General features: G+C 37.7%; 1 protein-coding gene across 4 annotated transcripts in view; it reads right to left on the bottom strand.

The window, feature by feature from the left end:
* myh9 (myosin heavy chain 9) overlaps positions 1–13,312 on the bottom strand; it is a 112,699-nt gene that overhangs the window by 61,877 nt on the left and 37,510 nt on the right. For 2 of the 4 annotated variants that reach the window (XM_033013610.1, XM_033013612.1), the window contains 4 exons: positions 5,520–5,547; positions 4,129–4,222; positions 3,835–3,855; positions 144–236 (listed from right to left, as the gene is read on the bottom strand). In XM_033013610.1, the coding sequence (XP_032869501.1) occupies positions 144–236; positions 3,835–3,855; positions 4,129–4,222; positions 5,520–5,547 (236 nt within the window). The remainder of the gene's footprint in view (positions 1–143; positions 237–3,834; positions 3,856–4,128; positions 4,223–5,519; positions 5,548–13,312) is intronic. The other 2 variants (XM_033013613.1, XM_033013611.1) reach the window with 1 other exon arrangement.

The following is a 13,312-nucleotide window of genomic DNA, read 5'->3' on the forward strand; positions in this document are numbered from 1 at the left end:
TAATAAACATTTTTGTATATATATATATATATACAAAGCCACAGATCAAAGAAACTAGTAACAAATAAGTATCTTAGAAACTTTTGAGTCTATGCCCGTGCTGTTGTTTACTAGCCTTGGGTGTTATAATAATTATTACTCACAAATCGAGAAGAGTTGTCGTTTTTCACAGTTTTTGCATTACCAAAGGCTTCGAGGATAGGGTTCGCTTGGAGTAGTTGCTTCTCAAGCTCTCCCTGTAATAACAACATTACATAGATTAGTTTGGAAACATCTGCTTTCCAAATAGAACTACAGAGAATTGCAGACTTTGAAGCATCGCTTGCAGATATGCAACAACTTTGATGCAACATGAAAGACTTGAGAAGCAACAGTTGACTGCTATGAGGGTACAAAAATGCACTTGTGGTCACTGAAAGGGCATGCAAACATTTAACTGGAACAAGCAGACACAGGATCTAAGAACATTTTGAATTTTGGTCATTAATAATCAGACTTTAAGTTAGGTTTCAAAACTAGGCAGAAGTGGTGTTGTGGCAGTGTCATTGGAACTTGTTTTTGCAAGAGGCGAGGAGACGAAGGGTTAGAGGGGCTGACACGAGAGATGCAATTCCAAATAAGCACTAAACAACTTCCTGACTAGAAGTCATAAAAGGATTTCCTCTCAAAGCAGCACTGAATCACTTTTTGAAAACCTCCGTGAAATTTGATGTTGAGGCAGGAAGGTGCTACCCAGAAGCATCGACAGGCATGTATTCCTAGATTTATTCTATGCTAACAATGTAATTTCTACTTTCATTATATATGCAGTTGATTGGTTTAGACCCTCTTGACAAATCAACACCATTATTTCTAGTGGGCCATTAGTAACATCAAGGTCCAAAGTTCTCTGCAATTTGTTGAAAGAGTGGCAAGATTTTCATTTCACCACTATCCCTTCAGCAAGTCATGCACAAATATGGCATACATGTTTTTGTTTCTCTATACCCTCTTAACACACCACTTCAATTTACATACTAAGCCAGAGCTTCTTTAATCACACAATTTAATTGCTGTTCATGCTCAAAAGGAGTTCACATTTAAAAAGTACTTTTACATAGAAAATAGGTGCAGGAGGAGGCCATTCGGCCCTTCGAGCCAGCACCGCCATTCATTGTGATCATGGCTGATCGTCCCCTATCAATAACCCCTGCCTGCCTTCTCCCCATATCCCTTGACACCACTAGACCCTAGAGCTCTATCTAACTCTCTCTTAAATCCATCCAGTGACTTGGCCTCCACTGCCCTCTGTGGCAGGGAATTCCATAAATTCACAACTCTCTGGGTGAAAAAGTTTTTTCTCACCTCAGTCTTAAATGACCTCCCCTTTATTTTAAGACTGTGGCCCCTGGTTCTGGACCCGCCCAACATTGGGAACATTTTTCCTGCATCTAGCTTGTCCAGTCCTTTTATAATTTTATATGTTAAAAAAAAGTACTTACTTAAAAACATGATTGATAATTACATTAATTTGGGGAGTTTTTCAACTCGTGTCCACACAGATTTCATTTGAGTCAAGAATGCTGATCTTAAATAACCTGGAAAATACACTTCAGAGCATCCAGGTTTCTGGCTGATGACACCAACTACACAGACGGTCTTACATGCCCAAAATGCAAACTTGGCAAAACAACTCTAGTGAAGATTTATCACCTGCCCACAGATAATGAAGGTTGTTTTACAAACATTCACTTGTCCAAGGAGAAAAATCATTTCAGGGTCTTTGTAAAAATCACAACACGGCTCATGATTCAGATATTTGGCTTCACTCGATGTCTATAAAATGTCCGTTGAAGGAATCAGGATCTATTTCCATACAAGTATTCGTAGAAGAATAGATGTGAAAAAGAATGCAGTATACTGGATGTGAAAAAGTATCACAGGAAGAAACAAATTCAGCCCCCTAATATGAGGCATGCCACACTTGATTTTAAAATGTAATGGACAACATACTGAGACACCAATTATTAATTCCACCATTTATAACATTGTTAGAATATGTCAGTAGCTTTCTTTAGCATTAGTGCTACATTAGGCAGGTAAGAAGCAAGACACGGAAACTGTTCAATCTAGTAGAGCTGTACAGCAATCCAATAAAATCATTTAAATCTATTTTAGAATGTACCAAATTTGGACATGGAAAATTTGACTTTTTGTAATAATAATGCCTTATTGTCAATTTGACGTTGTGTTGCATTTACTTCATGGATTTCGAAATGAAGTAATTTATTCCACAAACAGATTTATTCCATCCATTTTGGTGCGTTATCAATTGATGGTTAGTACACTATTGCAGCTCTACAATGCAATGGTGAGACTTTAATTTTTCACAGAATTACGTACACAATTATTACAGCACAATTAACAACATCACAAAGTTGCATTCTGAACAGTCATTTCACATCTGTGCCTCAAGATTAGTGTTCACTATTTGGACTCATCCTGGTAAATGGCAATCAAGATTATATATTTTGGACAATTTACTTTTTAAAAGTAAAGCTAAAATCTTATTTGAGGATTTACAAATATTTCCTGTGACATGTTAGTGGAATCCAGTGATGCACATAACAGAATCTTATAGATGCAGGCGTAGGTTTTGTGCTACATATTGTCGTCGATTAAATGGGATACTGACTAGAGGCTAACTGCGAATAAAAGGTTTACGGGAAATGAAAGGTAGCTAGTCAAAATCAAAATAAATTTGACATGAAGTTTGAGTTTTATAACAGTTGGACTGAATTCATAGAGATTTAACTGCCCATTTAATAACAAACTTGTGATGTGAAGAATTTGCATTTGAAGGGACATTTTTATTTTAAAAAGTGTGAAACATCTCTTTCCTGGTCAGAGGAACAAACTTGACAACAGTTGCAAAGACTAAGACAATATACTGGAGGGGAAGCAACTTTTGACAAAAATATTCCCCAATAAACTTATTTTTAAGCAGATAATGAAACCACATAAATAAAAAATAGTTAAAGTAGCCTTAGATAGGGGGGGGGGGGGGGAGGAAAATGATTTCCTACAAGAACACTTTGATTTTCTCTCTTTTTCACTATATTTCGAGGTTTGTAAAAGTAAGGTTTGGAAAAACCTTCAATATTAACATTTAATTTTGTACCACAGAGCTCCCAATCACTTCCCGGAATGAATGACACAAGATTCCTTCAGGATGGGAATCATCCCAATTGAGTTATTAAACATTGTTCTATGCAAACACCTCCAATTTTAACAGACCCTTTAAGAAACACTTACACCACCTTTACACCCAAAGCATGCAACATAAATAATATACAGATCTGAGCTGTAATTTGCTTCCAAATCCATCCAAAGTAGACTACAGTCCAGAGAAATGACCAGAATTTCTGAAATTTGAAGTGCTTATCATTGTGGTGACTGTCAGGACAATCATGTTCCTGATATTAAGTAGGACCAATATTTGAAATTAGACTATGCAATTGAAAAATGGTATTTTCTGGTCTGGATGCGATCATATTATTGCATATCAAGCCACAATTTTGTTGCAGTGAATGTTTACAGATATGACAACCGCATTTGCTTAGTTCCATTTCTTTAGTGGAAAGTACTATTAAGCAAACATTAAACTACATCTGTATCATATCTTCAAGTCCAGGAGTTTGTTCAATCAGGGGGAAGTTGCAAATCAAGAGTTTTTATTGCCCAAAAGGCAATTTCCTAAACCAATTGAGCAACTTCCTCAAACAGCCAACAGATCTGTATATAAATGCATAAAAAGTGCAGAATATGCAAATCAAATTATAATAACCCACTCACGTATGCTAACACCGTAGACTGCTGCAAATGTTGAAGGGGGAAAGTGTTATCAACTGCATGCAAAAATATGCAAGAAACTTTCAAGAATTTACTTTGTTAAAGGGATTTAACAGGCAGTTATGAAATGTTAAACTATAATTTGATCAGTCATAATTTCAATGATAAAATTTTACAGGTTGATCACAGTGTTTGGTATTGTATATTTTGAAATCAATTACATATAGATTAATAAAACTATTACAATGACAAGATTAAAAATGACTAAGCACTAAGCATACGTTAAAAGACACTTACTTGGTCCTTTTTAGACTTGTGTGAAGAGGCAACGTGGGCCAAATACTGAATCACTTTCTTGGTATTCTCTGTCTTACCGGCACCAGATTCTCCTCTGTAAATCAAACCATTTACATTTTAACAATTCCAGGTTTCAAGCACAGGTTAAAAGCAGTGGAACAGAATTAAATGACTTTTAGCAACAACAATATAGACAATTACCTTCAATTAAAATCATTTTTGAGAACTACCTTTTACCTTTGAGAAATGTACAAATGTTGTACAAAGAATAATTAATTGATCTTAAAACACAGTTATAGAGCATTTAGATTACCTTCATAACCACGTATACTTGAAAATAAATTGATGTTGTACCATGCATTGAGAATGTCTGGTCAAGATACCAACGGGCAGCTAAGTGGCGCTGCGGGATGTGCAGCTATCTCAGCTCCAGAAACAGAGGATCGATTCCGATATTGGGTGCTGCGTGGAGTTTGCCGATTCACCTTGTAATTGCACAAGTTAACTCCCCTACTGAAATTTTCCATCACATCCTAAAGATGGCTACCTAAAATTACCCCTGGCGTAAGAGGATGATAGAAGAATTAGGGTGAGGTGGATGTGTTTGCATAACAGAATAAGTTACTGAGAAATAAGTTGGGGGAGGGCAACGCTCTTTCACGGACAGCTTAGAAAGTAGCTATTCAGACCATTGTCTTACGTCTAATTACAACCATAATCACAAGTATATGGAAAACAAATTCACATATTAGAAAAATAGAACACCTGATTATTTCTAGGCTCTCCTTTACTCACAAAATGGACTTGTCATGAAAGAATCATTGTTGAGGTGTTGGCATATGATGTGATCCGTCTGAAAACAATAGCTCCCATAAAGGTAGAAGATCCAAATCAAACAAGACAAACATTGCACTACTTGTGTGAAGCGGATGGAACTAACTAGTGGCAATTCTTGTTCTAGGAGTGTCAATCGGAGAGTTGACTACTATTTCCTACAGCTCTAACTTTCCTGTCAAAAGAACATATTCAACACATTCTCTACAAGAACATTTTATCTTGTAGCAATCATAACTGCATCTTAAAACTTTCAATGCTTTATTTGGTTGCAAATGGTATGACATAAAATATCCATAATACATACATGGGCCACCTTTTAAAAGTTACCTGCTGTTTAAGAAAGCACAAAGGAAATTTGAAATAGCTTTCAGATAATGATTTATTGGAGATGTACCTATGGTACATGTATATCGCCTTTTTTTTTTGCATTGAGGCAAAATAATCTCAATTTCATGTCCTACAATGTGAAAATTTAACAAAAACAAGCTAATTAATCCACTATTTAAAAATAAATTGAAAAAAAAAAAAAAAAAAATCAGCAAAATGACACTCACGTGCATAGGATTGACTGGTCCTCACGATCTGAAATGAAACAAATTAAACATTAATTATTGATGCATCAGCTTTCATTCTTTACCTGGTGCTCTTAATGAGTCCCAACTCATGGTTAATATTATTAAATACACCCTGCGTTTAAAAATTATTCTCCAAAGTTGGTGCAATTAGCTGTGAACACTCATCTCAAATATGTTGCAAATGAAGTTCAAAGATAATTTTGTTTTTCATTTTTAAAGAAATATAATGCTGGTAAGAGTGCTGTTATGATCTGCAGAACCAGAGGATGAATGTCTAAAATTTACTGATTTTAAATTGTCTGATAATAATCTTAGCGTCTGTAATAAGGCAAAATATCTTGGACATTTGATTACAGAACAAATGACAGATCATGAGGATATTTATAGGCAATGCCGTAGGATGTACACACACGAAACATTCTCTTACAAGTTTAGTGCGTGTACAGATGAAGCAAAGCTGTCTCTGTTCAGAGCATATTGTACACCACTCTATACTGCACATCTGTGGTCAAACTACAGAAAAGCAAGCTTACAGAGACTTAAATTAGCTTATAATGATGCCATGAGAATATTACTTAAGAGACCTAGATGGTGTAGTGCAAATGAAATATTTGTGGCTCCAGATTAGGAAATCTTACGTATACATTTATTTGCCGGATTAATGACTCAGAAAATGAAATCATCTTGGCCTTATCAAACATAAGGTTTAGCTCTACACGCTACCAATCCCAGCTGTGGTATAGTTGTCTCGTTGTAGGACACTGATTTTTTTAATTCTTGATCTTAAACCATGTATTGTGCTTTTGTAAGTAATTTACTGTGCTTTCGTATGTAATTTATTGTGCTTCTATATGCAACTTATTCTATGTAATGTCTTGTCTTTTATCTGGACCTTGAGTCTGTAATAAAAAAAGTATTCAACATAATCATTTTGAAATATGCAAATTGAGACAAATAAAATTAAAAGAATCTAAAATTTGATTTGCACCAATGGTGACTGCGTAGCCGGTCATAGTGCGAACTCCATCATCAAGTTCGCTGACGACACCACTGTTGTTGGATGAGTTACAGATGGTGATGAGTCAGAGTATAGAAATGAGATCGACCGATTGACCAAATGGTGCCAGCACAATAACCTGTAAACATCTCAACATCAGTAAAACCAAGGAACTGATTGTGGACTTTGGTAAGGGAAGGATGAGGACCCACAATCCTGTTTACATCAATGAGACAATGGAGGAGAGGGTCAAAAAACTTTCCTGATCGTGCATATTTCCGAAGATCTTTCCTGGACCCAGCACACTGATGCAATTATAAAGATGCACATCAGCGACTCTACTTCCCGAATAGATTACGGAGATTCGGCATGTCAAGGAAGATTCTCCTGAACTTCTACATGTGGACAGTAGAGAGCATACTGACTGGTTGCATCGTGGCCTGGTTTGGCAACTTGAACGTCCAAGAGCGGAAAAGACTGCAAAAAGTTGTGACCACCACCAGTCCATCACCGGCTTTGACTTCCCCACCATCAAAGGGATCTACTGAAGTCGCTGCCTCAAAAAGGCCGCCAACATTAAAGACCTGCACCATCCTGGCCACACACTCATTTCACCATTGCCATCGGGAAGAAGATACAGGAGCCTGAAAATTGTAACATCCAGATTCAGGAACAGCTTCTTCCCTACAGCCATCAGGCTATTAAACACGACAACAAATAAGCTCTGAACTGCAACAGACTATTATTATTATTGCACTATATTTGTTATTTATGTGCATGTGTATACACACACTGAACTTTTTTTCTTCTACCGTTATGTACTATGTTTATATATTCTGTTGTGCTGCAGCAAGTAAGAATTTCATTGTCCTATCTGAGACATGACAATAAAACACTCTTGACTCTTGGTAGCAGGATAAGTAAACGTACTAATTTTTTTTAACAAGCTTACATTACATCGTAAAGGTTTGAGGATATCAAAATGCTAACAACCTTTGTCACCTCAGATGGCTAAATACTTGATTCACTTCCTTGAAATTCCAGGTACACAAGTTAAAACACCTTTTTTGGTGATACAGAGGGAGCAATGCATTGATGGGTTGCACACATCATTCGCAACACGTGCAGGTCAAAGTACAATGTGGCCAATGGAGGCAGCAGCAGGGGGGGAAACAAGGCAAGGTGTTATTTTTAGTCTGTACACTACTGTATGCAACCTTGGACTGTATGATGCAAGAAACAGACTTAGTGGATCAAAAATAAAAAATGCCTCATCCCCAATTCTATTTTCTCTTTTTATGATATTGTTCTGAAAAAGTAATACATCTTTCTCAAGAGAATATTGTAACTTGCACAGAATGAACGATTGATTGACATCACCAAGTTGCCTGCTATTTTGTTGATTTATTGGTGGGTGGCATTAATTTTGACAGTTAAACCTGGGGATGAACATAGTCACCAGAGATATAAACATATTCTTTCATCCCCACATACATTAAAAAAAATTCAAAAGGCGTAACAGAACTGTTTAACCCGATTGAGACGTCTCGGGAAACTATAGGGCTGCCACAACTAGTTTCAGGAAATTAATATTTAATTTTACTGTAGTAGAGGCTCAAAGTCCACTTCTTTGTTTAACTTAAATAGGGGGAACAGCAATGATGTCACTCCTATACTAAGCTCAGAGTTGCCTGAAGAAATATGGATAGCGAATCAGACACATGATTCATTCAGATCCAAGTACATTAATCATTGCCTATTTGAACATTGTAATTACAGTTTTCATTTAGAAGCTACACTCAAGAGTAAATTGTTAATGATTCAGAAACTTCCCTTTACTCGTCACCAAAATAAGTACAAACTACAACAAACCTCGAGTTTATACTGCCACAGACTGACAACCAGAATCACTTCTGAGGGTATCTCAAGTGAATACAGAAGTCCAGAATGGAGACATTCCCACCCATTGTTATTGTGCCCTTTCTCCAACGGCAAACACCTCACTGAACCCATTATTGAAACATTAATTTCCCCACAGTTGGAGTACAAGTAAGGTCATACATCTATAGTAACAAGATGTGGAGGAAGTGATTAAAGGCACACACGCAGTTGAGTAGTGAGGTGAGAAAATATTTATTCATCCAAAGGGCAAAGTTCTTCGGAATTTTCTACTGAACAGGGCTGTGGAGGTTCAGTCACAGAGTACGTTTGGGGAAATAGATCGATGGATATTAAAGGAATAAAGGATTATAAAAATACAGGATAGTGGTGCTACAGTAAAAGATGACCTTATTAAATGGCAGAATAGGCTCGAGGAGCTGAAAAGCTTTTTCCTGCTTCTATTTCCTGTGTCCTTATCACTTGACTATCAGGAGTAAACACATGCAGGCAAAGCAAGATGAACATATGGCTGAAATAATTTGAGGAGATAGAGGTTCTATTTCATGATATACAAGTACCACGACAAGACAGTACTACATTATAAAGGCAGACTGTTCGACTAGAAATGAAGTCTAAACAAGGACATCAGCAATCACAAGATAAATTATCTAGTAAATTGGAGGAGGAGTGAGCATAAGAGGGTGCTGGTAATAGTACTAAAATATTCAAAAGTATGAATTTGAGAGATAAATTAACATGCTCATGCTTTGGTCGTTGCAAATGAAGGAAAATCAAAAGATATTAACAATTGAAGTAGGAGAGGAAACAAGAAATATTTGAATGAAAATATTTGAATAAAGTCAGATATGGGTTAAGATATAAGGCCAAAATATGCATTATTGATACAAATATCTGAAAACACCCGAGATAAAAATCAAGATAAACCGCATGACCATTTCTGAGACATCTGCAACAGTCAGATGTTAGATCGTAATGTGATAGATTACAAGGTCCGTGGGACAGATTGGGCAAATGATACCGGGGGGAGCTAGCATTGATTAAGGATGAAAAAGGAGATGAGATGTTGGCAATACAATGGTAGACATAGGCAGAAGTTTCCAACAAAGGAACACATTTCAGACTATGGTACACAAAAGTATGAAGAAGGGTTTCGGCCCGAAACTTTGCCTATTTCCGTCGCTCCATAGATGCTGCCGCACCCGCTGAGTTTCTCCAGCACTTTTGTCTACCTTCGATTTTCCAGCATCTGCAGTTCCTTCTTAAAAAAAAAAAATCAGACTATTGCAAGTCATGCAAGAGCCTCTTGTTCACAGCTGAAAAGGCACGGCTGAACAAATGGAAAAAAATGATTTTAAGATATTAACTTTCATACTAAATGGTACTTTATTGTCACATGTACAGTATAGTGGTACAGTGAAATTCATTTTTGTATACAGTTCAGTACAAGTATCACTACACACTGGGCTGGCACGGTGGCGCAGTTGCTGCCATACAGCGAATGCAGCGCCAGAGACCCGGGTTCGATCCCGACGACGGGTTCTGTCTAAACGGAGTTTGTTCGTTCTCCCCTTGACCAGCGTGGGTTTTCTCCGAGATCTTCGGTTTCCTCCCACACTCCAAAGACGTACAGGTTTGTAGGTTAATTGCCTTGGTAAATGTAAAAATTGTCCCTAGTGGGTGTTGGATGGTGTTAATGTGCAGGGATCGCTGGTCGGCGCGGACCCGGTAGGCAGAGGGTCCTGTTTCCGCGCAGTATCTCTAAACTAAACATTGGCGCTTAGATACCTCTTAGATAAGCATCACAGATACAGTACAAGACAGCGAATTACAGATTCACAAACTTCTGCAAGAAATTCATATGCATGTCAGCTTTAGATAACTGCCCCCTTGTTATTATGCTTCGTCATTCAAGACTCTCCCACTTGTGGAAACATCTTAATATCTATAACCCCAGTGATAGAGAAGTACCAAGTTACATTGAAATATAGGATAGTCCAGAATTCATCCCGTTATTCCAGTCCTCGGATCTTGTGGTTCAATAAGATTTTTTAATCATGTATTGTATTATAAATTATAGCACATTAACATTCTTTGAAATTTCAATGAATACAGATCAAAAACTTTTACGATGTATACACAATGCTCTCAGGAAGCAGCCTGGTAAATCTTTGCTGGATTGCAGACAATAGTCTTGACCATTAAATTCTGGACTATCATGTATTTCAATGAAACTTCATTTTTCTTTGACTGTTGGTAAATCAAATAATGTGTAATGTTAATAAATTTGACTAAGTAAATCATCCCGTTATAAAAAGCCTCTATCTATTTGGATTAGAATATCAATCTAGTATGAATTTTCCCTCTTATTTAAACAGTCCTGTGATTGGTGTTGCAACCAACACTAAACACAGGCAAAGATCTCTTTATTGGTTATTCAATGCTCACAATTAAGCTGGGATGTACAACTCCATGCACACTCAAACTGTTAATGTGCGGGTCAGTGACCCAGTGGGCCGAAGGGCCTGTTTCCGCTCTTCATCTCTAGACTAAACATCTATAATTAACTAATACCTATAGTAATCTATGGAGCTCCATAGATGCTGCCTCGCCCGCTGAGTATCTCCAGCATTTTTGTCTACCTTCAATTTTCCGGCATCTGCAGTTCCTTCTTAAACCTATAGTAACCTGTAGCTCATTAACCTTACCAGAGCAACTTTTATGATCTCAGCTTGTGTTTCTGACTTACTCAAACTTTTGGTTCACTGCACCCCCCAACTTCCTTTTCCCCACAAATGTTCCACTAAACTTGAAAACAATTCTCCGGCTCTGAGAAATTTAATCAGGGGGAATTTCAATGCTCCACCATTTTACGTTCTCCAGCACTGGTTTTGACTCAAAGATTCTGCACTAGAAACTTTCAACCTGTAGCAGCTTTGCCCAGTTTTAGCTTTTAATAGTTACAAATTTGCCCGTCAGAAGTACGGTTGCCAACTTTCTCACTCCCAAATAAGGGACAAAAGATCAAACTAAGGGACAAATTTCCGACGGCAATTCGTTGACTGACTTGGCCATGGCTGGGTGAATGATGAATTGGCCCGGGTGCTGGACTGCATACAAAGCCCAGCCAGCGGGCCAACTGAGGAGTTTGGCCATGAGAAGGAGGGAGTGGTTGTGTCAGTGGCAAGTGAAGGTCCGAAGATCGGACAGCTGGCTGGGCTGCCGACTGGCGGAGCCACTTGCGAGGCGCTGCTGCTGCACTCCATGGGCTGCGCTACGTTGGGATGGGTGAAGCGGGGCCGGAAGCAGCGCTCCGACCCAACATCCCCTCGACCCGAGTAGTAGCAGTCAAATACGGGACAAGGGTGGACTCGTATGGGACAAACCAATTTAGCCCAATATACGGGATGTCCCGGCTAATACGGGACTGTTGGTAACCCTAGCCAGAAGTCGAACTAAATATAATCAGCTAAATAAAAGTAGCTGCGTGTTCAAACAGCTTGAAACAATTATGCAATACATGCACCAAAATAAGCTTGGCATAGGCTCTTAAAGGTTCATGAAAAATGACTAGTGGTAAAGGGAGACCCACCTAATTTAGACCAGTCTTGTTCATCCAAGTCATTTTTAAAGAAAATTCAAACTATTTAATGTAAACTAAATAACGTTAATACAATTGCAAGAAAACACATTGTTGGAATTGTCTGCGTATAAAAATGTACAAATAATCAGTATTTTTGCCAAAGAGGGTTAGTCATTTTAAGATTATACTTTAACTTAAATTCCCAAATGTTTTCCACTGTGATGCATCAGAAGTTAAAGATAATTCTCTTAAAAACAGACAATCTGAACTGCAAGATTTGGTGAAAAAGTTCCATTTGAAAGTTCTAATTTACATCCACGATTAAACACCAATGTCCAATGGTCTTTTTGCCTACAAACACACCATTGAATAATGTTTCTCCTAGTTTCTTCTGTCATTAAATGACAGGTTGTTAGTTCGCCGTACTATTAATTTTATTGACACACAAAGGTGCAGAAGAAAATCAGACTGTATGGTCCATGGTCCTGCATTATATATTTGAAAATAAAATACCAACTTTGTACATTTCTCTTCCCAGATTTGGTCCAGAGCTACTCAGACAGAGATTAAATAAAATGTAAAACGCAATGTGCTGGATGAGCTCAACGGGTCGGGCAGCAACCATGGGGGGGGGAATGGACAGACGACGTTTCAGGTTGAGACCACCTGAAACGTCATTCGTCCATTTCTGCCATAGATGCTGCCTGATCCGCTGAGTTTCTCCAGCAGCTTGTTGTTTGCTTAAGATTCCAGCAACTAGTTTCTTGCGTCTCCATTAAATATGGTCTGATGTGAGAAAAACATTTCCAAAAATAAGATTTTTCTTTATAACCTTCTACAATGAAGCCTAATTTTTTTAATTATAACCAAAACAAAAAGGGGGGAAAAGCATCCCGCAAACTAGAGAGTATACCATTAAAAAGCAGTTCCATTAAAAAGTAGTTTGCAAAGGAAATAAATAAGAGGAAACTCACATGTAGTGCACAACAAAATAATGGCAACAGTATCAAGGACAAGGGCCAAATCTCATCTCATTGGAAAGGTAGATTCACTGAATCCGAGGAAGCTGGGAACTGGACTTGGGGATAACTGGTCAGCCACGACCTTATTGAAAAGTGGAATGAGCTCGAGCCAAAATTCCTCTACCCTGATATTAATAAAGATTATCTATCTTCACGGCAATAATGACCTCTATGCCGTTATGACCAAAAGACCACCAATCATTTCCTTGTGGGGAAAACAAAGTTACCACAGATTTATTCCTCACTGTTGGAAATAAATTACAATATGGAG

The sequence above is a fragment of the Amblyraja radiata genome, chromosome 38, assembly GCF_010909765.2.
Source record: "Amblyraja radiata isolate CabotCenter1 chromosome 38, sAmbRad1.1.pri, whole genome shotgun sequence".
Taxonomy (NCBI): domain Eukaryota; kingdom Metazoa; phylum Chordata; class Chondrichthyes; order Rajiformes; family Rajidae; genus Amblyraja; species Amblyraja radiata.